General features: G+C 39.6%; 2 protein-coding genes across 2 annotated transcripts in view; both read right to left on the bottom strand.

Annotated features, from left to right (window-relative positions):
• The window catches only part of LOC135083494 (juvenile hormone epoxide hydrolase-like), a 118,369-nt gene that overhangs the window by 26,015 nt on the left and 64,806 nt on the right, over positions 1-27,548 (bottom strand). The gene's annotated exons all lie outside the window — the stretch shown is intronic.
• On the bottom strand, positions 200-27,411 carry LOC135083234 (uncharacterized). The gene is made up of 15 exons (XM_063977972.1): positions 27,281-27,411; positions 25,939-26,026; positions 22,639-22,820; positions 21,928-22,118; positions 19,756-19,868; positions 18,787-18,952; positions 17,327-17,389; positions 16,540-16,629; positions 15,564-15,898; positions 11,484-11,615; positions 8,946-9,069; positions 6,603-6,721; positions 5,766-5,995; positions 3,810-3,993; positions 200-432 (listed from the first exon to the last, which is right to left on the bottom strand). Exons 1-15 carry the CDS (start codon positions 27,409-27,411, stop codon positions 286-288), a joined length of 2,295 nt encoding a protein of 764 aa, XP_063834042.1. The 3' UTR covers positions 200-285.

Genomic DNA, 27,548 nt, shown 5'->3' with positions numbered 1-27,548 from the left:
GTGGACTTAGCGTGAGTTAACATTAATCCTTCAAGGCCCGCGAATCTAGACACAATAGATAATCAATTGTTATGACATTAATTAATGCCGTCTGGGACTCAAGCGGTTAAACGCGAAACGAAAATTTTAGTTTTTAAACGTTTCCCACTAGGGGCGGTGTACAATCCGTCATACATTTAATATCATTTTTGACGAAAACTCACATTAGGCCCTTGGTATTCAAATATTTCAGTGTGAGTACGCGCTCGCCTCAACTTTAGTTGAGCGGCCTATACAAACCAAAGTTCACTGGAAAGCGAACATCATGATCAGTATTGGCACCGCTATTACACACGCCAAGTACAAAGATTTCCGAGGCTCACACTCTGATATGATCACAAATTGCTCGTTCCATAGCGAATCGTTGTTTCTTAGAGGCACCTCCAAGACTACCTGTGAAATAAGAAATAATTAGGGCAACGTAATAAATTTTAAATCTTAACATTAGCATCTTATATACAGGGTGACTTTGCAATCAGTATCCTTTTTAGGATCGACTCAGAATCAGTAACTTTGTCGATTTAGGTAAAGCATTTTTTTTTTATATTTAATTATTTTTACAGCACGTGCAGCGACGTGGATTCAAAATTGAAACACATGGATAATTTGTTTTGTTTAAAGAAAAATACGTACACACTTAACTACAAAGCTTAATAGACATAATGGTACCATTATGTCTAATGAGGATCAGTACTGTTGTAGAAAATTCAATAAAACTAGTATCTACGTTAATCTTTAAGACATAAGAAAGATATATCTTTTTGAATTATCCAAATCGGACCATTACTTACGAAGATATTAAGTAATAAACATAGGCCGTTTTTGCCGCTAAAAGTCAACGTACGCAAGGCCGCGTGACGTCATTATATCCGAATCGGGCGCAGCCGGCGTACTAATGGGATGGAAAATATTTTTTTCCGGCTAAACTATCAGTTTTAGAAAAAAACTTTTAATAACATTTATTCTTCAAAATAAAGTAACCTATCGACCAGTAATTTTTAAAAATAAAAATTGTGAAAAATAAGTATTGCTATGTCCAAAAACCACATTTTCATAGGATTCGATGCAATGCGGAGACGCGGTTGGGGTGAGTGTAACTTAATGATTGTTTGTATTGAACATAATAATACATAATATGATGCTAATACCCAGTTTCTGGCCTGGGGGGGGGGGGGGGGGATAAGTCATACCCAGCTTATAGCCTGGGGGGAGGGGCAAGCCTTACCCAGCTTCTGGCCTTGGTGGGAGGGGGGAGAGGCAAGTCATACCCAGTTTCTGGCCTGGGGGGGGGGGGGGGTAAGTAATACCCAGCTTCCGGCCGAGGGGGAGTCATACCTAGCTTATGCTTATGGACTGGGGGAAGGGGCTAGCCTTACCCAGCTTCTGGCTTGGGGAGAGGGGGGGGGAGGGGTCAAGTCATAACCAGTTTCTAGGGCTGGGGGGAGGGGCTAGCCTTACCCAGCTTATGGCCTGGGGGAGGGGGGGGGGGTCAAGTCATACCCAGTTTCTGGCATTTCTGGCATGGGGGGGGTGTCATACCCAGCTTCTGGCCGAAGGGGAGTCATATCCAGCTTATGCTTATGGCCTGGGGGTAGGGGCAAGCCTTACCTAGCTTCTGGCCTGGGGGGAGGGGGAGGGGTCAAGTCATACCCAGTTTCGGGCCGGGGGGGGGGGGGGGGGTGGGTAAATCATACCCAACTTCTGGCCGAGGGGGAAGTCATGCCCAGCTTATGACCTGGGGAGAGGAGAGGGGCGGGGTAGTCATACCCAGCTTCTAGGCTAAGATTAAATAGATTTCCAGCACGGAGCGGCTGTCCTTTCCTGCAGCAGCTGGCCCGCCCATGGGAACGGCGAATAGATAGGTAGGTGCGTAGGTTTAACTCAGAAAAACTAAATAACAGGTAGGTATTAACTATTAAGTGTACATCGAAATGATTTTCATAGCAATGTCTTATTGTTAGAAGTTATACCTTATTGTTAGAAGTAAATAAATTAATACTTATACATTTTTATATTTTACTTGGAAGAAGATATGACTCTAACAACACTTATGTACACTTTATTTGAATAAATCGCCAAATATACCACCGCGGAGACCCCAATCGCGTCTCTGCGTGCCATTGAATCGTATGAGCGTATGGATTTTTTGCGTTATTTTTCACAATTTCCATTTTTAAAAATTACCTATCGATAGCTTACTTTATTCTGATGAATAAATGTCATTACAAGTTTTTCTCTAAAACTGATAATTTGGCTAGAAAAAAATATTTTCTATCCACGCAGTACGCTGGCAGCGTTCGGATCGGATATAATGACGTCATCGTCCCCGCGCCGGGCGGTCAGTGAACTTTTTTAGTAATTTGGCCATAACTTCGTCAATTTTTGTCGTAGAACAAAAATTTTTGCACTGTGTATTAAGGATTTCTTAGCCCTATAAATCTGCATTCACAGCTAAAAATCGAAATGATCCTCATTACACCCGAAAATAAGCCTTAACCTTTAAAAATTAAGATATGGGTACCCGCGAATTACATTTACAATATTTTTTTTTGCGAAAAATACTAAAGTTACATTGTTAAATTGTTCTATAGAACTTATTAAAAAAAATTGGATACTGATAACAATCACCCTGTAGGTACCTATATTAGGTTAGATAGTAGGTAGGTCCTTTTTATCACGAAAAAATAGAACGGCATAATCCAAGTACTTAGTCTTATCGCTAAGAAGCGGTCTCTTTCAAACAACTCTTGGAGATCAGAGGGCAAATTGTTTAAAATATAAAAAGGGAAGTGAAGAATGAATGACTATAGAATGAATACCCTATAGCGACCCAGACACTATCAGTATTAGTAAGTTATTTTTGGAATGAAAGAATGACTTATAGTGCGACAAGGTCATTTTATATGTAGAGAGATTTAGGCTGAGTAACGATAACCGGTGTTTTTTGTATGGAGTTTAACAGATTTTTGACGTTTGTTAACGTTACAGTAAGATCGTGGAACCCAGCCTTAGAATGTCATTACCGAAACAAGGAACCACGTAATTATTCCTGGCTAGCAGTGAAACTCGTGTACGAAATTCAATTTTCTCGAAAATGTAGGTTGAATAACTTTTACCGTTTTTGCAACATTTTTCGTTGACGCTCCGTTCCTATTGGTCGATGCGTGATGGTATACAGGGTGTCCCAAAAACAATGGATAACCCAGTTACCATCGATAGGCCTCGCCATGGTCTCCCTAGCTTTTTATATTACATATGTATGGCCTTCGATAAAAAGGCTACCCAACACAAAAAGCTTTTTCAACCAAACAAACTTTTCAGTTTTATAGTATTAGTAGGTATGTCAGGAGAAGCCATACGCCCGTATTCACAAACATTATTATGAGATCTCACAGTGCGCGTGGACGCACAGGCCAGAGTGACACACGAACCAATCACAGAGCTCTATTCAACGCTGTGCGTTCGATTTGCTGTTTCACTTAAGCAAGCATCGTTTGTGAATACGGGCGTTAGATACGCCACGATAGAAAAAAGATATTATAAAAGACTAGCTGACCCGGCGAACTTTGTTCCGCCTTAATGGCAATAAATAAGCAGACTTTTTTTTTAATTTCGAACGGGATAAAAAGTATCCTATGTCCTTCTCCTGGCTCTAAACTACCTCCCTGACAATTTTCAGCTAAATCGGTTCAGCCGTTCTTGAGTTATAAGTGGAGTAACTAACACGACTTTCTTTTATATATATAGATAGAAAGATATTATATTCTTACCTTCTGACTGGAGAAAAGGTCCAAAGACAAGTCACACTTGTTGGTACTGTTCATGCATTCCCTCAGCTTGGTCTTGGCGACGTCGTATCTGGTCTTCTGGAGGTCGAAGCGAGCCTTAATGAAGTTCGTCTGGACCTCGTTCTCTGAGTTGAAGACGAAGAAGTAGTAGCCGTTCGATGGGACCCTGAGAAAGTGAAAAGGGATTGTTATATTTGAGAGATGCCAACTAATGCGCTGAGTTCGAAACTCATTAGAAATTCACACACACAAAGTAATTAAAATATGTGATCATTATCCACTGCGGTATCAGTACTCAACGTTCGAATAATCTTTAGTACTACGCAAGCGTACGCGTACCGGAAACAAGGTGGACCGACGACATCGTAAAGGTAGCAGGGAAGCGCTGGACGCAGGCCGCTACCAATCGATCAACATGGAAAGCATTGGGGGTGGCCTATGTTCAGCAGTGGATGTCCTATGGCTGAAATGATGACTACGCAAGCAATGTAAACTGTTTACATTATGACGTCGCTGCTGTCATCATTGCTGTCGCGAGCAATGTGTTCTGTTTTTGGGCATATTGCTGCGACATCGGCCCCGCACCCTTGTCACATCTCCCTTTAGTTTCTGTGATCTGTTCCTTTATCATCATCATCAGCACATTCATTGCTATTATCAGGTTATGTATTCTCCATTGCAAGAACATAACCCTCACATAAATAAATAAATATCCTGATAAGGCCTTCATTAATCTTGATGCTACAGATGTTGCGGCAGCAAGGGACATTGAAGAAATTACTCATGATTTATATGACTATTTTTGACACACCAAAATGTACAACCGGAAATAGATAACCTTCGTCTATATTTTGTTATACGTAAATGTACATACTGCAACGGTTATGATGAGTAATGTTTAATAAACCATAAAATTTGCAATGCAAATAAAGGATTTTTCACCTAAAGGACAATTACCAGACAATAACAGAGAACGCAAATAAACAAAAGTCCACTTTTTTGTTAACGTTCCTAATCATTGTGCAAAGTAATAAATGAAATTCTCACGACACTAAACTAATAAATAGATATCACAATACCACATTACACTTGATTGAACAATAGTACCAAACCCATATAATAGTGAACAGCGATTTAAATTTAAATGGCATCAAACTACCCATGCATGTCCAGGAGTGCCTGTGATTCAACAATAAATTGGGTCTGAATTACATACAGTACAACATTCTAGGCAAGCAATGCACATATTGAAGTTTCTAGGCCTTTTATAGTCGAGCGGAATGTTTGGAGGTGTCTTGTTTGATTTTTGACGTTGACCCATATTTTGATTTCGAAGCAATAATAACTTATTACCTTACTTAAAGGCAATAAGGTCTATAAGTTTGTTGTCAAGGAGGGTCTTTATACGTTCTGAAAAGTACAACCAAATACTATAACGTGGGATGTCCACCCACAATGTCGTCTAACCTAGACCTTATTAAGATTGCAGGAAGGCGCTCTGGATGCAGGCCGATACCAACCGGCCAATCTGGAAATCCCCAATGATGTTAATGGAATCTTGTTGGCTATTGGCCTATTGATGATGATGATTAACAAAATTCCTGGCAATGACATCACTTTTTATGCGTTTCCAAAGAAGTCCGATAGAGCAGAACTTTTTCCATCAAGTCATTACCAGCTATCTTCTAAAAACTCATCATTTCAAGAATCAACCTTTCCTAACTCGCTGAGTGACGCTAACTAGGGAACCGTTAGAAAAATCCTCCAGTTGCTTCTGATAAATATGAAAGGGTCGTGCTCCTGCAGTGAAGACTAAATGACCTGATAATACATTATAAATTAATTGAACTGCCTACGGCGGGAGTCGAACCCACGGCCTCACGCTTGCGCGGTAAATGCTCTTCCATCTGAGCTACTTAGATGATAGATGATACATACCTATAAGTCAAAGCGTTAGCCCTCGAAGCAGCCAAGGTCTCCTCATCCGAAGCGTCAGCTCGACAGGTGCTGTGAGGAGTCAGAGGCAGGTTGAGGATCAGACCCTCGCACTCTAGTAACGCCTCTTCGCTGCTGGAGAAAGATGACCAGAACTCGGAGTTGCTCATGTCGTATGGCGTGGTTTCGTTGAGTTGCTCATGGTGTAGTGCTTCGCCGTCTGGGTTCAAACCCTGGAGTGCAAAATCTTTATTAGTATGTCAGGGCACTTCAATGAGTCCCAAATATAGCTTGCCCTTTAAAATTTGTCTCAGGAAACTCAACCTTTGTCAGTATACTTTATTGATGAGGGTTTTCGCGATTGAAAAATCCGCCAGATGGCAATACGTAGACGCGAGGTCCAAATGCTGCATGATTGGTTATTTTTGACGTGACATTGACAGATATGTCAAAATCCACCAATCATGCAGCATTTGGACCTCCCGTCTACGTATTGCCATCTGGCGGATTTTTCAATCGCGAAAACCCTCATTGCAGGGAGTTCATTTTTTAAATAGGTAGAAGTAGATGATTCATCATCATCATATGAGCCATATAGGACGTTCACTGCTGAGTGCTGAACATACGCCTCTCCCATTGATTTCCATAATGATCGGTTGGTAGCACTAGCAGCCTGCATTTAGCGCCTTCCTGCTACCTTTATGAGGTCTAAGTAGATGATTAATTAGTTGATACACCCAAATACAAGTAAATATGTATGATCGTTTTACGGTTTTACGAAAGACAACTTTAGAACTACTTTCCTATTATGTGCTTAGTAAAATATCATTCAATACAAACCTCTTCTGCAGCATAGTCCCTCGCCTCATCATCTTCATTCAGCTCCTTCTTCAGGTCTACCTGACCCAGCATCAGTTCTCTCTTCGCTCTCGCTTCTTCCCTTGCGTCGCGACGTTTTTCTAAAGTAACAGAAGCAACATTTATAATTAGGCGCTTAAGGGCTAGATCTATAGGAATTCAAAGTCATCTTACTTTAAAAATATCTTCAACAGATGACTTATGCCCGTTTTCACCATCAATCCCTATTTTTAAGTGACTCCTATAGTGTTACCATAACAGGCATTTTGTTTTCATAGGGGTCACTTAAAAATAGGGATTGATGGTGAAAACGGGCACTAGACTCGTATTCCTTGCAAAGACATCAGACTATGCCATCCCTGCCAGAAAATTAATCTGACATCATTAACCCTTCAAGTACCTACCAGCGAATCGAGACACAACAGATATCAATTGTTATCGCGATCTCATGGTCTTAAGTCAACCAGCTAAAATAAAGACTGACAAATAATGTAGCTATCTACACAGAATAATAATAAGTATACTACGTACAGAAGTTTTACTTCGCGAAGGTATTTAAAAAAATGTATGCTCAATGTCATTAACAATATGGTGTAATTTAGCCTGTCTCAAGAGTCAAGCACCATTTTGTTGACAAACGTCAGTGATCGGCACTGCGCCGAAGCTATAGGGCTGACTTCGGTAAAATTATGTGACGTGAGGTGCCAAACTGCGGAAAATGGCGGAGGAAATACATGATTTAGCATGAATTATCATGAATAATATTAACTACTTATTTACCTCTCAGTGTCTTGAGGCAACTTAAAAAAGTACATTCTGTGTTTTTATTATTATTTAGGCAGTTAAAGACTACACAGTATTTAGTACACCATTTTCTTTATTTTCATCCATCATACACAAGAATACGCGTGCGTGAGTCAATGTTCGCTCGTATGTGAGGCCTTGTCGAATAGTATCCTGTAGGTGGGCCATCGTGCGTGTTTTGTTTTCGATGTAAACTCGCGGAGATGAACAGGCCTGCTATCTACAGCAAGATAGTTAATTCTTTCGAAAATCAAATTTAAATACGCCTACATAACTTTGTATTTACTTCCGAACTGCAAGAACCATTAAACGTTGACTCTGTGCTAGCCTAGCCTACTTGTGCAACGTTAGCAAACATAGTATTTAAGTGCCACTAGTACAAGTGCGACCACAGTAAGCAGGGACAGTAACACATTTTTACCCGACTGCACCAGAAGGAGGGTTATGTTTTTCGAATGTATGTAATTGTATGTACGAGTATGTATATAAAATATGTTTCTTTGGCACGGCCTACAGCCTAAACGGCTTAACCGATTTTAGCGTGAGAGGTGTCGTTAGATTCGTCTTAATCGTGACCTCGTGAGTGACACTGACTATATTAAAACTGAAAAACATCTAAGTGGCGGATTTAAGGCGCCATAATGTCTTAAAAAAAATTTTTTTTCTCAAAACCTACCGAGTGGGGTATCAAAATAAAGGTCCTAGTAGCTATATTTTGACACCGTAATAACAGAAAAAGATCCTATGCCAGTATGGGACCCAAAACTAGCTATATTTTGTGTGCACGCACACCATGTGCGTTCACATGAACTTTTACGCCAACTCAATAGAACTTCTCTTCCATTTTACTATGATATTTCTATAGTCGAGTATACTTAAAACTACTAGAGTAGGTACACTCTAGCATGTTGATTTGCTGTCAAAGTGGTAGTGTCACCTTCGGGGTCAATACTCAATCATCAATCAAATATTTCTTGCAATAATGAACATAAATCACAATCACATCTCTTTCCCACCGCTGCAACTCCTGTGCAGCCAGTATCTCGTTCGTTCGTTCGTTCGTTTTCAGCCGAAAGACGTCTACTGCTGGACTGGCTTCCCCCAAGGATTTCTGCTGGGGCAGGAAAGTTCTTGAGTGGCGACCACGAGCTGGAAGACGTAGCGTGGGCAGGCCTCCCACTAAAGCCCGGTCCGTGAGCACGTAGAATTTTGTCCAATGACCCCTAGCTACCCATTCTTATCGCTCGCGCGTAATTATGTTGCTATCGCGCTCGCACACTCACTACGGGTGCCAGTCGCACAGTCGCGACAGCAATATAATTACGCGCGAGCGATAAGGATGGGTAGCTAGGGGTCATTGGACAAAATTCTACGTGCTCACGGACCAGACTATAGATGGACCGACGATCTGGTGAAGGTCGCGGAAGGTGCCTGGATGCAAGCGGCGCAGGATCAGTCTTCGTGGAAGCCAGTATCTACAACCTTAAAAACTATACTAGGTACATTGTTTTGTAAACTTACGCTGCCTCTGTGCCCTGGTCTTCTCTTCATCAATAGCTTCTACGAGCACTTGTCGTAGCCTGTCCAGCTCCTCATCATTTCCGTTCACTGCTGACATTATGCCCTCGTTAGTTTCGGCAGATATCTGAAGCAAACAACTACATTAATGGCTTATTTCTTAAAACAACGCATCAGAAGATTCAGAAGTTATGAACCTTTTTGCTACGGGACTATTCCCACCTCTCGTTCCCACTGCTGCAACTCCTGTGTAGCCAGGATCTACAGCTTGACCGCCAATAAAAACCCAACCAGTGAAGGTCAAGTTTGTCCCGGGGGAAAGTTAAACTGTCATTGGACCCGCAACGAAATTAATCAGAAGAACATAGGAGGAGTAAGTTCGACTTCCCTCCATTTTCCAAAGAACCTTTTTGGGAACGCAATAAAAGCGATTGTTCGCAGCATTCAGTCTGTTATTGATGAGTCACCTTACAGCTCCAGTTACTTGGAATAGTGTACAGACGACCGCATATCAGACAATACAGTTTCGTTGCAAAACCACCCTTTTTAGCATCACATAAGAATTCACAGTGTTTATATTGACAAGCCGTAGTCTGTACTGTTTTTTCCGATTTTACCCCTACACATACACAAACAATGCCTGCTTAAGTGAAGCAGCAAATCGAACGCACAGCGTTGAATAGAGCTCTGTGATTGGGTGTCACCCTGTGTGTCCACGCGCACTGTGAGACCTCATAGTAATGTTTGTAAATACGGGCGTGTTTCTATTATAAAATGTATTAATTTAAATACACCACACACACACAGGATACGAAAATTGATACGTTTTGTTATTTCAATTAAAATGTATTCGAAGTTTCTAAACTATTTACATTGTTACGTCTAAAACTATTTTATTGCTCGTTGGCAAATTAAACATACCAGGGATTTCCCTGGGTAATACCAAACAATTAATGCTTATTGGAAAGCATCCAGAGTTTCTTACATTCCATCAATCAACCTCATTATTAGCAATTGAAACCAGACACATTAATTTCTACAATTTAAGGTTTTCCAAGATTTAAACAGACGGCTGGCTAGCAGTTGTGTTTCAGAAAATAAATTACTTTTTTGACTTTATGAACATTCACTACTGTTTAACTGCCTAGCTCGCATCAATATATTTTATAAACTCTTGAAAAAGAGACACAATAGTAACCGAATTTCTTGCGCTGCTTCTTTTCAGCACTGGCCAATTTATTGTCCCGAAGCAGTCGTAGGGTTTATACTGGGACGTGTAAAAGTGCTTTTTAAAAGCCTACTTGCAAACACTTTGGAGATAAGGTTCAGCCAAACCAACGCGATCAGACTTAAATGCGTTGATCGCCATCGCTGCACGCTGGCTGATCGCGTGTGATCGCGTTGGTTTGGCTGAACCTATAGTGATACTGACTCCACCAGGAATCGACCTTCAACACTTGCACAGTAATTCGCAAGCATTTGCGTAGCTGTCGTCACCCGTATGCCAGCATTCATTTCAGTCGTTTCCTATGTCTAATTATTAAAACTATTTCGGTCTGGCATCCGAAATAAAAATAGCAATCGTTTATTACGCCACCGTGACATCAAAAAGTTTTTCGGTATAAAAGTCGACATAGACAGACCTAATTTTTATTGCACACCACACTAAACTCACAAAAAAAAGAAATATGATTGATGAATGATACAAACATCCATACCTACAAAGACATGTTTGAGCCTGGCAACCCTAAAGAGGGAGTGTCCACAGTCCACATTGTATGTTTATGAGACAATGCACTTGACCCGACTGCGCCTGACGAACGAGGACATCTGACACGCCTGACTTGCACTGATTGCATTCATTGCGACTTTGTTCTTATATGGTTATGGTTTCCGTGACCTTAACAATCAGTGGGTCTAGACAAAGTGCAAATAATAATCGCAAACCAGTCGAAAAGTGGTCGAAAAACCCCCTTTTTGTACCTATGGAGTTTTGACGGATTCGACTTTCGATTCGATCAAAAAGTGCGTTTTGTCTAGGGGGGCAGGGTAAACAATATGACATTGTGACAATATGACATTGTGACAATGTGGCATTCAGAGTTACAAAGGTTTATAACTCCCTCTATGGTTCTGGGTTCGATTCCCAGAGAGAGCAAAGTTTTCTGCTGGGATTGAGTTGTAAGTCCGCCTGTTTAGCTACCACAATCTTTCCTAAGTCTGTTGCCAAAACAACAATAATACAGTATTGCTGTTTTACAGAAGTTGGAGGTAAGATAGCCAGTTTTTCTGTGCTGAGAATTCTGGGTGGCTCGCTATCACCTTCGGCTAGATCACTTTCCGTCAGGTGAGAAGCAGGCAAAGAACTTCCTCGAATTGATTAGGAATAAATTTAACGAAATAAGAAATAATTTGAACGGTCTTTTTGGCTTAATGCATGTGGGTTTGAATTAGGGGTAAATATTAATGTAGATAATAAGAAAGAGCATGAAAAATTAACATTTACAGTGTATAGAATACCACTATAAACTTAATACGTACCTCATTATACTCCACACCCATAGTAGCATGTAGCTTCACGAGAACCCTCTTGCCCTTCGGTCCTAAAGCCTGTAGCCTCTTCAGGACATCTTCAAACACTTCTTTGGAGGTTTGATCGTCTGTCTCTATCATCTGTAAAAACAATTACATTAAAGATACACCTTCATCATCATCATTTCAGCCACAGGATGTCCACTGCTGAACATAGACCTCACCCAATGATTTCCACATCGCCCGGTTGGTAGCGGCCTGCATCCAGCACCTCTCTGCTACCTATGATACCCTTTATGAGGTCGTCAGTCCATCTCGCTGTATCTAAAAAGCTTCGCCCTAAAGTTTGGTCGGTCTATCAAAAAGTCTCGCGTCTCGTCTATCTAAAACATAGCTAGAGTTATTCGGTATTCCGCGCCTTCAGTCTTCCGTGCGTTCGGACTAACGATATTCGGTATAGCGAGCGTTCTTTCGGGATAGAGTAAAAGTAAAAGTAAGTTAAAGTAAAAAAGCAAAAACTATTTTATTTGCCAACAAAAAGTTTACAGTCGGAGTCGAGTGAATCAGAATTCTGATTTTCGGGATTAAGAATCACAGTAAAGATTTTTTCCAGTCTATCACAGAACTGTTCCTCCTAAAAAATCGGGATGAAAACTTTCCTGCGTTTTTTCAGGGTCTCAAACTAACTCTACGTCTTTAAGTCGGCAAAAATTAAAAGGATCAATTAAAACAAACATAATATGTTAATGACAAACATACGGTTTTAATGAATATGTTATTGATAGAGCACATCAAATGAGATGTATGACATCATACAACGCGGCCGGCATTTACTACGATCGATTTGCTATGCATAGTATGCGTAATGGTGCGTGAAGGTCGGTTTAGATCCAACGATTATTACTGTCGGAAAGATTGCTGAACGTGGAAATGTTCAGGGAATATTACTAGGACTGGGAATTTAAATAAAAATATTCCTCCTCCTCCTCAACTCATAAAATGTAATTAAAGAAGAAAAGATTCTTGACAATATTAAACCATGTATTTCTTTACTTAAAGGTAAGTATGTACCAGAATATCGTTGTATGTGCTATGTGTGTACTTGTTACGTTTGCTAATACAGTGTGAGTCACGTTAAAGTGTACATATGAAAATAGATGAAACTAGACCTATTTTTATCGACAAAAAAGAGGTAAAAAAAATTTTGAGATTTTTTTTAAATTTTTTATAGAATTTTTTTTTCTTCCAATTACTTATTGTAAAGAAAACGTAATAACTTTTAAACTAAGCGGTATAGCCTAATAAAATAAAAACAGTAATAATGCTAAATAACAGGCGATACTAAAAAAATACATAAAACACACAAAAAAGGCCAACAAATAATAAAAAATGATACTTTTTGAAAAAAATCTGCTTTTAAATTCGTGTTTTTTGGTTATTTGATAAATTTCTCAAAAAAATGCCCCTATAACCGGTGATTTTTATTACTTTGTATTATTCTCTATCGTATTGCCTTCATAAAACCAAAAATGGCATGTCTCTATCCCTATCACAACGTTTACAATGATCGTTTGAACTAAGCCTCTCCGGGCGCGCCATTCAACGCTTCGTTAACAACGAAACTGAAAATGGCTCTAGATTTGTAATTTTGATAAAGACAAGTTAGATTTCAAATAAAAACAAAAGATTTCGAAGTAAAATAAGCATTTTAGTTTTAAATTAAAATTGTCTCTACCTGTAGCGGAGAATAATGTTGTCGCAGGCCTTTGTTCAAACGATCATAGCAAATGTTGTGATAGGGATAGAGACATGCGATTTTTGGTTTTACAAAGATAATACGATAGAGAATAATACAAAGTAATAAAAACCACCTGTTATAGGGGCATTTTTTGGAGAAATTTATCAAATAACCAAAAAAACACGAATTTAAAAGCAGATTTTTTTTAAAAAGTATCATTTTTTATTATTTGTTGGCATTTTTTGTGTATTTTATGTATTTTTTTAGTATCGCCTATTATCTAGCATTATTACTGTTTTTATTTTATCAGGATATACCGCTTAGTTTAAAAGTTATTACGTTTTCTTTACAATAAGTAATTGGAAGAAACAAAATTCTATAAAAAATTAAAAAAAAATCTCAAAAATTTTTTGACCTCTTTTTTGTCGATAAAAATAGGTCTAGTTTCATCTGTTTTCATATGTACACTTTAACGTGACTCACACTGTAGTATTTTGACTATATTTTACTATCGTGTGACATTGAGGAATTCCTCTAAAAAGCAAGACGTTATGTCTGTCTAGCGTCAATTTGCACGTAAAAGATCAGATATTCTGCGACGTCACAAAAATACATAACGTGGCACATAATCCCTGAACAATAATAATGGTGATCCATGAACAATAATAATACAAAAATATCCCCTACACGGCTATTCTTAATTTTGGTAATATAAGCAACATTGCCACGACAAAAGAGGAAGTAGTTGTCTAAAATCTGAAGCTATGAACCGTCCTTTTCTAGGAAGCAGTTTAATATAATTCAAGGGCTAGACCGCATTTAAATGATTCTGATTTAAATCATTGCTAGCTGGAAGATGACAGAACCTGCTTTGTGCTAACCTCACACAGATGTAGATCGTAATCAACTGTGATTGCGACCTCGCGCTCCGGTGTACTGGTGACACGATTTTGTTGGCTGATTTTACACTAAATAAAGATGCACAGTTGGTATGTTTACAAGAAGTAATCTCTAGTACAGATGAACAGATTAGACACGTAGAGAGAGAGCTACATTCATCATCATCATCATCATCATTTCAGCCATAGGACGTCCACTGCTGATCATAGGCCTCCCCTAATGCTTTCCACGTTGATCGATTGGTAGCGGCCTGCGTCCAGCGCTTCCCTGCTTCCTTTACGATGTCGTCGGTCCACCTTGTAGGTGGACGTCCAACGCTGCGTTATCCGGTACGCGGCCTCCATTCCAGAACCTTGCTGCCCCATCGGCCGTCAGTTCTGCGTACTATGTGCCCTGCCCATTGTCACTTCAGCTTGCTAATCCGTCGGGCTATGTCAGCGACTTTAGTTCGTTTACGGATTTCCTCATTGCTGATTCGATCTCGCAAAGATCGAGCTACATTAATCCGAGTCAATTAGGCTAGGTATATCTTTCTGAGACAGACCAAAATTCACGCGGGTGAAACTACAAGACAAAACTGGTTAATGTTTACAATAATGCTATGTTCATTTTAGGGTTTCGTAGCTGTATCGACGAAATAGCTTTACATTCATCATTGCGGTAATACCTCTATTAGTAGAGGTATTGTCTCGAAGCGCTGGTAGGGCAAAAAAAGAATGAGACATGTATAGGCTCCTTAAGAGCATTTGACGATTTGCAAGAACTAATTTAATTAGTCTAAACAAATAAAGATAATTTTGATTTTTATTTTGATTTTTGATACAGTAATGCTAAAATCGTAACTAATCCCCAAGTACGAGGAAGACCCCGAATCACATGGATGTTCGTAGTAAATAAGAACCTCAAAGAGGAAAGAGGAGAGCAAGTCAACAGTGAGACGACCCAGGACCGACCCCAAATAAAATAGGAAAGAGCCAGGTAAAGAAGAAGAACTAAACACGAGACAATACAAATAAATCATGTGACAGTGCGCTTTAATAAGTGGACTTAGTTTCCTAGACTAGTAAAAAAGAGAGCAAAAACTGACTGATTATAAACTCCAATTAAAGCAGTTAATAAATCGGAGTAGATGAATGTTTACGAGCACGATAAAAGTCATTTAGCAGAAGCTTCTACTAATTAAGACTAATGAATGAAATTGGCGCGTGTTTGTGCAACCTTGACAATGGTTTGTGGTGATAAGGTAATGTTTATTTTCTGCATTATCCTTAAGCTTCACCAAACGAGATAGTATCTAGGACTGTTAATTCCTTCAAGTATCCTAATGACGGGGATCCACCCTACGAATTTTTACCGCTAGATGGTGCATCGTGGATGTAGGTACTTAATTTATTTACTTAATCAGCTAAATGTTTATCAATTTCTATTATAATTAAAACATATTGACTCACCATTGCAGTATGATTCTTTTCATCTTCTCTTAACTCTACAACAGGAGCATCCAAACTATTGATCACAGTTTTGTTTACTCTATCATAAGTTCTTTCATCACCATCACTTTTTTTGTTTTCTTTATCACTATTATTATTAACTATTTTAGTTTCACTATCACTTTTTAGTTTTTTATCACTTTTTGCTAAGACTTCAATCTTTGGGTGTGCTTTGTAAGTTGTAGTCGATTCCACAAGTTTAATCGTTGTGGTTTCAGGTACAGTAGCAATTGCAATTTCTTCGTGAGGAATTTCAATTTTCTCGTCCACTTCTTCACTCGTCTTATTCTCAAGATCTGAAACAAGATTGACTTGGATTAAATTTATGTCTTCTTTTGTTGGTGTACATACTCGTATTGTCACGCAGCAATAAATTGGACACTGCTTACAGGAATAAAACGACAAAAAAATTCAACATAATTCACAAAACAAATAAGACTGACTCCAAAAAGGGTAACCAATGAATCTTGGCAGTTCATTTCAACTTTTCTAATCGAATGACCGATAAGAGTCAAAAATTCTTAACTACCATAAACAATCTGGGTATCTTCGAGACGAGAGTACCCCAATTAGCATTTAATGGGCCGGTGTACCGTAGACTTCATTTAACATATAGTAGGATTTCAGTCAAATACCAGAGTCATTCTGCAAAAATTCGACAGTACTAAACTTTTTAATGCCTATTCATTCACTCTTGCGCGAATTTTTAAGACCTTTAGCTTCAGCATATTATCTCATCCTTCCTTCTGACGTAGAGCATGGAGTCGTTTCAACCAAATGACGTCCACAGCTGTACAAATGTCTTCCCCAAGGATTTTCACAAAGACCGATCCTGCGCTGCCCGCATCCTGGCACCTCCCGCGACCTTCACCAGATCATCGGTCCACCTAGTGCCTACCCACACTACCTTTACCTTTTGAGGGTAGTTAAGATATACCTTTGAAAGACAGCCACTTCCTCTCGTCCCGGTCTACATTAGTGTCCCGGTGGCGATGCAATCCTGGGAGGGACATCAGGTGGGACGGGTGACATCAATTAAGATGGGGGACATGAGGTGGGAAGGCGAGCGGTAGTGCTCTTTATCTTAGTACTTTTTAAAGAGAGCCACTTCCTCTCGTCTCGGTCGATATTAGTGTCCCGGTGGCGATGCAATCCTGGCAGGGACATCAGGTGGGACGGGGTTATCAAGTGGGACGTGGGACATCAGGTGAGATGGCAAACAGTAATGCTTCATCTACTTTATGTCGGTACCTTTGAAAGATAGCCACTTCCTCTCGTCCCGGTCTACATTAGTGTCCCGGTGGCGATGCAATCCCGGGAGGGACATCAGGTGGGACGGCGGGCGGTAGTGCTTCAGCATCTCATCCTTGGCCTTCTGGCGGAGAGTGATGTGTTCAGGAAAATACTAATGTTCATCACCATCATTTCAGCCACAGGACGTCCACTACTAAACTTAGGCTTCCTTCAATGATAATAATCTTTCCACGATTGTGAAACCGTTCACCAACAATCGATTGATCAATAAACTACTCACCAACAGGATCTTTAACCCATTAACTTTTTGCCCAAAGATCACTTTACCCATGAAGTCACGATATGGGGTCGTCAGTCCACTTTGTGGGTGGATGTCCCACGTTGCGTTTTCCGATAGGTATGTAGCCTCCACTCTTTCTTTTCTTGTCTCGTGTAGTGTACAATAAAATGTGTTCTATCTATCTATTTACCTTTGAAAGACAGCCACTTCCTCTCGTCCCGGTCCACATTAGTGTCCCGGTGGCGGTGCAATCCTGGGAGGGACATCAGGTGGGACGGCGGACGGTAGTGCTTTAACATCTCATCCTACCTTCTGACATAGAGCGTGGAGTCGTTTCAGCCAAATGACATCCACTGCTGGATAAAGGCCTCCCCAAGGATTTCCACAACGACCGATCCTGCAATACCCGCATCCTGGCACCTCCCGCGACCTTCACCAGATCGTCGATCCACCTAGTGGGAGGCCTACCCACAATACCTTTACCTTTTGAGGGTAGTTAAGAATTACCTTTGAAAGACAGCCACTTCCTCTCTTCCCGGTCTACATTAGTGTCCCGGTGGCGATGCAATCCCGGCAGGAACATCAGGTGGGACGGGAGACATCAAGTGGGACGGGGTTATCAAGTGGGACGGGGGACATCAGGTGAGATGGCAAACAGTAATGCTTCAGCTACTTTATGTTGGTACCTTTGAAAGACAGCCACTTCCTCTCGTCCCGGTCTACATTGGTGTCCCGGTGGCGATGCAATCCTGGGAGGGACATCAGGTGGGACGGCGGCCGGCAGTGCTTTAACATCTCATCCTACCTTCTGACGTAGAGCGTGGAGTTATTTCAGCCAAATGACGTCCACTACTGGACAAAGGCTTCCCCAAGGATTTCCACAACGAACGATCCTGCAATACCCCCATCCAGGTACTTTCTGCGACCTTCACCAGATCATCGGTCCACCTAGTGCCTACCCACACTACCGTTACCTTTTGAGGGTAGTTAAGAATTACCTTTGAAAGACAGCCACTTCCTCTCGTCTCGGTCTACATTAGTGTCCCGGTGGCGATGCAATCCCGGGAGAGACATCAGGTGGAACGGGAGACATCAAGTGGGACGGGGTTATCAAGTGGGACGGGGGACATCAGGTGAAATGGCAAACAGTAATGCTTCAGCTACTTTATGTTGGTACCTTTGAAAGACAGCCACTTCCTCTCGTCCCGGTCTACATTAGTGTCCCGGTGGCGATGCAATCCTGGTAGGGACATCAGGTGGGACGGCGGGCGGTAGTGCTTTAACATCTCATCCTTGGCCTTCTGGCGGAGAGTGATGTGTTCAGGAAAATACTAATGTTCATCACCATCATTTCAGCCACAGGACGTCCACTACTAAACTTAGGCTTCCTTCAATGATAATAATCTTTCCACGATTGTGAAACCGTTCACCAACAATCGATTGATCAATAAACTACTCACCAACAGGATCTTTAACCCATTAACTTTTTGCCCAAAGATCACTTTACCCATGAAGTCACGATATGGGGTCGTCAGTCCACTTTGTGGGTGGATGTCCCACGTTGCGTTTTCCGATAGGTATGTAGCCTCCACTCTTTCTTTTCTTGTCTCGTGTAGTGTACAATAAAATGTGTTCTATCTATCTATTTACCTTTGAAAGACAGCCACTTCCTCTCGTCCCGGTCCACATTAGTGTCCCGGTGGCGATGCAATCCTGGTAGGGACATCAGGTGGGACGGCGGACGGTAGTGCTTCAGCATCTCATCCTTGGCCTTTTGGCGGAGAGCGTGGAAGTGTTCGAGGATTGCTCGGAGCTCCTGTAATGGGAGAAAATGTAATAAGTATTATAAGTGGTGATATGTTTTTATGTTATACGGAAGGATGCATAAACATATCAGATACACAATAAACAATCTAATTTCAGATAAAATAGATATTTTTTCTTGTTCTCTGAGTGAATTTACAAAGGCATCATTATTTGTTATATGTTATGTGTAGGTTTGTATGTAGGTGGTTTCTAGTTATGTATGTTGATGTGTTGTCTTCGCTGTCGCAGTGGGATGTCCTGTGATGACAGTGTAGTGTTGTTGTCAATGTAAATAAATAAATAAATAAAATATAATTGCTCAAATAAAGACGTGTAACTTCGTAACTATTATCATAATTATTGGCAGTAGCTAAAAAAGCAATAGATTTTTGGTATTTCTTGGAAGACTAGCCAACAGCGTATTGCAAAATGAAAATGGACTATCCCATCAGTGGAAAGAGCTTGTCTAGAAAATATTATGGTGTTAGAAATTAGGACAAATTCTTTATTGTCGATTCATCGCAGTTGCTGAGAACTCTTCTGTGTGTGCCATGTTTGCAAAAACAAAATGTTTGACGTACCAAACCTAGTGAACCTACTATGCCAGAAGTCACGGGTTTGATCCCCGCCCATTATTTGATTATCTAGTGTTTTGGTTTGCTTAGTTTGGGATGGCGCAGTTTAAAAATGTCTAAGGATATTTATTTATACCATTGCCTGGTTCCATCTATTTCATCTCTTGTTTGAGAGTACATAGTAAGTAAGCACCGTGTAAAATTTCCAAGGTATTTATTTATCTACGTATTTATTTACTTTAGGGTCATGGTCCGTAACATCCATGGTGGGCACGTTATCCGAAGAGATGTTGTTGACGCCATGGCTGGGGTCGTGGAAGCTTACCCCCGCTTTATGCCTCTTCATCGCTCCTGGAAAGAATTTAACAATATTTTATTTCTAGAAAACTTATCACAATTTGGTTGGTTCTCAGTATCATCAACACTAAACAAAAGTAGATAATCTTTACAATTATCTATCCTATCCTATAGCCCAACTATCCCTTGTGATAAGAAAAAAAACTCGATTGAAAAACATCCTCATTTAGTTTTGTAGAAATGGCATGAGAAAAGTAATCACAGGTGGCAATTTTCTAAAAATGCACAAAAACTTAAAAATCTTGAAAACGGTGATACTTTTAACATGGTCAAAATTTTATATTAGGGAGACCATGGCGATGCCTATCGATGTTGTTTTTAGGACACCCTGTATTATACATATTATGGAAAGTTTTAATGTGATATTAATAGTGATAGATTAGAAATTTTGATAACAGATCTTTATAATATACAGGGCGTACTCGTAAGTAAGTAAAAACATGAATAATGACATGAATGAAAATTAGTACATGAACTAAAACAAGAATATTAGGAGACGGGACTATTCCCATCTCTCAATCCCAACGCTGCAACTCCTGTGTAGCCAGGATCTACAGCTTGACCGGCAATAAAGTCCATCCAGTGAGGCCCAAGTTTGTACCGGAGGAAAGTAAGCCTGTGAGTGTGTTGTCACATAAGGTGGTATTAAATTCAAATTCTTTATTACGTAGATCCATTTCAGGGCGCTTATAGAAGTCCCTATAAAGCTTGCCCTACCACCACTTCGGGACAACGGTACAACTTGGAAGTGGCAGCAGTGGAAGAAGTTTCACCAAACTTTACCGTACACCCTGTATCTAATAGAAATGCTTTTATTCTAAACGGCAATATAGGCTTATCATATATCGGACCATCTGCTGATTAGGCATATAATCGCGTGCCAATACTCTGATAATGGTTGTCGAGAGAGATTGGATGATAATCCTCATAGAAACAATCGACACCCGATGGCATAGTGACACTATGAGTTAGGTATCAGATTTGATCCTGCTTTGGGCATTTTTGAAAAGTGTATTTTCATAAATGGTTGTTTGACTATCTTATATTTCATCATCATCATCTCAGCCATAGGACGTCCACTGCTGAACATAGGCCTCCCCCAATGCTTTCCATGTTGCCCGGTTGGTAGCAGCCTGCGTCCAGCGCCTTCCTGCTACTTTTACCATGTCGTCGGTCCACCTTGTGGGATCTTGTATTTAAAGTAAATAAATAAATATAATATTTTACTTATTTAGGTCTGCCTACGATAAGTTACTTATCGCTACAAATAAAATGTCTGGCTCACATTTTATTATTCATCCTTCGGCGTATTGATTAGTAAATGATAATAAATGAAGTCAAGATCAAATTGGTAGACATTTCGACATATTACCTTACTATTATTCTGTGATATCACATTTTAAATGTCACCTCAGTTCGTAATTTAGTGATTAAAGAGTCGAGACCCTAGGTCTAGGGTTCAAGTCTTAAATGGGACATATTTATAGCGGAACAGTAAAGTAAGGAACAAGAGTCTAACGCCGGTATTCAAAAACATTACTATGAGGTCTCACAGTACACGTGAACGCACAGGGTCACCCTGTGCGTACTTATGCTCATCAATCTACCTATCATTTAATCCTCTAGGATTCAAACTCAAAACCACATCTATGCTAATAATCCCAAACCACCAAGCCTAGCATCCATCTTCTTTATATTATTGGCAGGTAGTTGCTAATTGCTTATAAGATAGGCCCCCTTAACTGATATTTATTGTCCGTGGTGCATAATCTTTTCTTAAAGGTTTTAAACCTTTGTTTGTCACCTGTCATCCGCTTTTCAATGGAGGGAAAAACCTAATTTCGAACTCCTCCTATGTTCTTCTGATTAATTTCGTTGCGGGTCCAATGACAGTTTAACTTTCCCCCGGACAAACTTGACCTTCACTGGTTGGGTTATTGGCGGTCAAGCTGTAGATCCTGGCTACACAGGAGTTGCAGTGGTGGGAACGAGAGGTGGGAATAGTCCCGTTTAAAAAACCCTAATAACCATCTCCTAAAATGCAGTTCCATACCTGGATCATTAGCCTTCCCATCCACCTTCTTCAGCTCCAGAATCTTCTGCTTGAGCAGGTCGTTGGACAGCAGCCCCTTCTTGTTGGCTTCCAGTAATTCGTCTAGTTCTTCGGAGGAGTCGTCGCCGATGTAGGCGCAGCCTTGCAGGTGTTTGTAGCCTTTGATCATGATGAGGGAGGCTCCGGGCCAGCTGGGGAATTGGGAAAAGGGATTTGATTGGGGAGTTAGTTTAGTTAACTCTAGTTCTTACAGCTGATAATTGTGATGAAGTAACTCTTGGTATTTTTAAAGCTACAATGTTTAGGTTATACTGATGACTAATTAGTAAACTTCAGAAACTTTAATAATATGTATAAATGAGACAGTAAGAAAATTTGATTAACAGGAAACTTGAAAATAATACAAAAATGGTTTTAATTAAGCTATGTAATGTATGCCCTACCTGGGATTTGAACCACGTAGAAGGAAGAACTTAGAGAGGAAATTAAAAGAGGTCAATTACACTACCGTATAACCCTTGTATCATCATTATCATCAACTTACAGCAAACTTAAGGAAGAAATATGGCCAGCGTGAGACCTGTAGACCAAATTCTCACTTTTGCCTCTGTTAAATTAGGATCATACTTCTGATCCACGACTAACGCCCGTATAAATCACAAATTATTTCCTATTATTTAACGCAATAAATTATTTCTATTTCTATCATACCTTACGCAAGTGGACACCGTGACCGTAGACCCTTTCAGCAAGTAGAAGCCCCAGTACTCCTTCATATCGTCCTGTAGCTCCAACTGCCTCGTCATGGAGACTGGCACCAGCTCATCCAGAAGTTCCGGCTGGCCAGGCACCACGAACGCGTTGAAGGTCGTGTTGGACTTTACCACTTGGCTCTGAGAAAAGATAAGTTTTAGTTAAGTATATTTTTAAAAGAATATTAAGTATAAGCGGTCGCCTGCGACTTCGTAGTTCGTACGCGTGGATCCCGTTTTACCCCCTTAGGGGTTGAATTTTGCAAAATCCCGTCTTAGTGAGCAACATTCTAAAAAGAACTCCCATGCAAAATTTGAGACTCCTAGCACTTATAGTTTCTGAGATTTCGTGATGAGTGAGTGGGTCAGTCAGTCAATCAGTGACCTTTCGCTTTTATAGATATAGAGTTGTAGTCCTGTGTCCACTCTTACAGCGGGCTAGCCACAATTTAATAGTCTATTGACGGCGGGATTCGAACCACGAAAGCAAAAGCAAAAGCAAAATAATTAATCCTATGGTTTTAACTGGGTTTTAAACTGTCTCTAGGTATTCCAATATCATCAAAATCTAAGTATATTATGCGCGAAAGAGTAACAAACATACATCATCAATTCATTCTCACAAACTTCCACATAATAGGATGAAGTCCTGAGCAAGTATCTCTAGTACAAGAGTAGTACCATTGATATAAACGCTATGGCATCATAAGTAGTATATTATATGCTATTTTCCAACAAAAAATTGTAGCTGATACGTCGAATAATATAATTCTTTATTGATGTTTTATTATCGCATAACCATATACAATGCATTGAAACATATTTAACGCAATTACACGCATTCCGTAAATACAGAACTTGTGAATAGGCGATAAAATGTAACATCAAACACATTTTTATCGTTTCGCCAGTGAATCGACGACCGATAAGGTATCTGTACGTATCGCTGTCTTAGCCTAATATAAATAAAGATAAAACAATAAACATCTAAAACGGGTTATACAGTGTGTCCGGGCATGTAGTGATCAAACTTTAAGGGCGTAATTTATGGACAATTTTATCGATGAAAATACTTCAAATTTGGGGCTTGACCCATTTCTCGCAAAATTACAAGGATTTAAGTTTTGAATTTTAAGTTTTCACCTCTTCCTTCAAAAACAAGTGATAGTGTATGTAGCTTAACACTAATAAGCAAAAATTTTATATCATGCGATAGCCAATAAAATTATCTATTAGCAGAAGTAGAAAACAGATACAAGTTTCATACATTTTAAGGGAGTAAGAATGGATTTAATTAGAAAAAAACATGACTTTTTTCACTTCTTTTTCAGTTATTTTCCCACACAAGAAAAGCCAGGTCGTTGAGGTATGTTTTATTTGCATTGTATTATTAGTATTTGAGCTATTCTACAAAACGAATGTAAATTTATTAGTCTACGTCTATTAGTTTCGACGTAATTGTTGAACAAAGATATCCCTTCCCAGCGGTTTCCATAGTAATCGGAATAGGTTGTGTGATTATTTCAGGCAGTGCATTTTCGCATGTCACGTGCTCTATGGAAACCGCTGGGAAGGGTAATCTTTGTTCAACAATAGCTTCGAAACTAATAAACGTAGACTATTAAATTTACATTCGTTTTGTAGAATAGCTCAAATACTAATAATACAATGCAAATAAAATATACCTTAACGACCTGGTTTTTCTCGTGTTGGAAAATAACTGAAAAAGAAGTGAAAAAAGTCATGTATTTTTCTAATTAAATCCATTTTTACTCCCATAAAGTGTACAAAACTTGTGTCTGTTTTCTACTTCTACTAAAAGATAATGTTATTGGCTATCGCATGATATAAAATAATTGCTTATTAATGTTAAGCTACCCACGCTTTCACTTGTTTTTGAAGGAAGAGGTGAAAACTAAAAATTAGTAACTTAAATCCTTGTAATTTTGCGATAAATGGGTCAAGCCCCAAATTTGAAGTATTTTTATCGATAAAATTGTCCCTAGATTTCGCCCTTAAAGTTTGATCACTACATGCCCGGACACACTGTATAATAAAGTATTTATACATATAAAGTGACTTAAGATGAGAGGCTTGGACTCGCGGTTTTGCTTGTATGGATTTTTATCCTGTGTCTACAGGGATTGCAATGGCAGGAATGAAAGATGACATGGAATGGAAGAAAGATATTATGTAGAGTCTGGATTATACAGACTGTCTCGGAATTAGAAAGAAAGAAAAAAGAAAAATTACCGCTCGTAATTTAGGTTAATTTATCGCTAGCTTTTGCCCGCGTCTTCACCCGCTTTGATTTCAGTCTGTCATATAAAGGCTTAAATAACGATTGTTAATCCGTTTACAATCCAATATTTGGGTCTCAAATTATCTCTATATCTTTCAACTAAATTACTTCAGTGGCTTAAGCCTGAAAAGCTAACTATTAGCTATTAGTATGGTTTTCATAGTCTTTTCTTATCTGGCAAGCTATATTTGTGCTCTAGAAAGCGCCTATGTACTGAATAAACTATTTGAATTTGTTTTATCCTTGAATATCTTCTTTTGCCATGAAATATCAGGTTATGTCAGACTTTAATACACCATACGTCTGAAGAAAATACTAACGAATTAACAGGAAAATCAGCATTAAATTTAGCTAATCATTGGTAATTGACATTGAGCCAAAAATATCGGCACATGTTGGTGTTCGCATTTTCACGTTAATTTCTAGTTGGTGACCCGATTTCTTTAGCACATTATTTAAATTATGTTGAATGTGCTATTGTAGTAAACGATTCAGATGTAGTTTAGCATATAATTATTTGGCATTAACGTCTCTACATTATATGTAAGCAGTGTTTACATGTACCTTAAAGTATTTGTGCGTTTTGCTATAAAAATGTAAGACTATTCATATTTTATGTAATATCATGTACCTATTATTGTAGCAATATTACGTTAGGATTTACACTACGTCCGAATCAGTCACGGACTATGTACTCCGGATCGTATATTCGAAACCGCTCATAGTGATAAACTAAATAAAACAAAATAAGATGCTAGTAAAACTATGAACTTATACATATAAATCAGTTGACTGACATCATCATCATCATCATTTCAGCGATAAATCATATTCAAAGGTAGGAAGACCGGGTGCTGGATGGCCGCTACCAATCGGTCATTATAGAAATCACTGGGGGAGGCCGTTAAATAAATTAAATAAATAGTGCCGGCATTGCAAGGGTTAAGCCACACCTACCTGGCACCAAGTCGTGGAGATCCTGCTATCTATGAGCCGCATGTCGCTCATGCTCATCGGGTACATTTGGCCGGAGAACACCCGGTACCTGGAAGTGACAAAAAGAAACATTAAAGTCAATTGTTGTACATAATCCACGCAAAATTTTGACAGTGTGGGCGTGCGCGCCGCATACGTATTGGCGTGCTCACATACAAACCGCGCTCGGTGCGTTTCTATGAAGATGACCTACTCATTTGTATTTACTCTGACATAAGCTTCCCCAATACCGTATTTGCGGGTTACTTTAGCTTAGAGGTCAACTTTGGCTCAAAACAAAAAAAAATGTTTCCCATAATTATCTTCATAGTAATGGCGATAACGCCTACCTATTTATTTTAAGTTAGTTGCAACGATAGTTTGCTCAATTTCTTTTTTTTTTGTTGAGCCAAAGTTGCCCCCTAGTGCTAAAGTGGGTTACTTTAGCACTAGGGGGCAACTTATTACGGTAGCAAATACGGTACTTTTTATACCTTCTGTCTCCTGCTTTGCTACGGAGGGAAGTCAAAATTGTTATTCGAACTGCTTTTACTCCTTTATTCGTCTGATAAAATTCGTTAGCATTCGTCATATAGCTTAGCATTCTTAGCAAAAAGTGCTGAATTCAATACATTATTTCAGGGTTTTGTGCTGACCTTGTAGAAACAAAAATGTTATTCACCTTTGGAATAAAATTGTACATGTTTTTTAAAGTATTTGGCACCGTTTAAGGTTTCTACATAGGAATTTATTATGTGTATAAAGAAATTTAGTATCAAGATTGTGAGAGAGATAAATCATAAATGCAAGTCATCTGATAATAAAATATATTAGGGCTGTAAAGACTAAAGAACAAATAGGATAACATTTTAGTGGTTAACTTTTTCCGTAACTTTCTATATTTTTAGTTTGGGTCATCATCATACCTAATAAGGATATAGTATTAAATTACTTGACATTGTTTTACTCTTTGTAATACGCCTAGAAGATCGTTCCGACTGACATCGTCATCATTTCAGCCACAGGACGTACACTGCTGAACATAGGCCTCCCCCAATGAATTCCAGATTGGCTGGTTGGTTACGGCCTGCATCTAGAGCCTTCCTGCGACCTTTTGAGTGGACGACGTCCTATAACTCTAGCTTCTCTGATTTTGTTCCCCAGTAGAAAGAAGAAGCATAATGTCTGCCCTGCGTGCCCAAACAACTGCATGCAGGAAAATTTTATGAAGGCTACTGACAACGCCATTCTTGTGGCGGAGTTTTGGGCTGACGCTGTGTACGTTTGTTGTCGACATCACAAGAAGAAGACTCTAGCTTCTTACCTCATGTATAAAGGCACGAAGATGAACACGCTTGGCAGCATTATGAGGAGAGCTAACAGCCGGCATATCCTCAGGGGCCCTTGGTAGCAAGCGTGGGAGATTTCAAAGCCTAGCGTCATCATCATCATCATTTAGGATGTCCATTGTTGAACATAGGCCTGCGTCCAGCGCTTTCCTGCTACCTTTATGATGTCGTCGGTCCACCTTGTGGGTGGACGTCCCACGCTGCGTTTTCCGATACGCGGCCACCACTTAAGAACCTTGCTGC

This window comes from Ostrinia nubilalis, chromosome 23, assembly GCF_963855985.1.
Source record: "Ostrinia nubilalis chromosome 23, ilOstNubi1.1, whole genome shotgun sequence".
In the NCBI taxonomy this organism is placed as follows: domain Eukaryota; kingdom Metazoa; phylum Arthropoda; class Insecta; order Lepidoptera; family Crambidae; genus Ostrinia; species Ostrinia nubilalis.
This window is presented reverse-complemented; position numbering and strand designations above follow the sequence as displayed.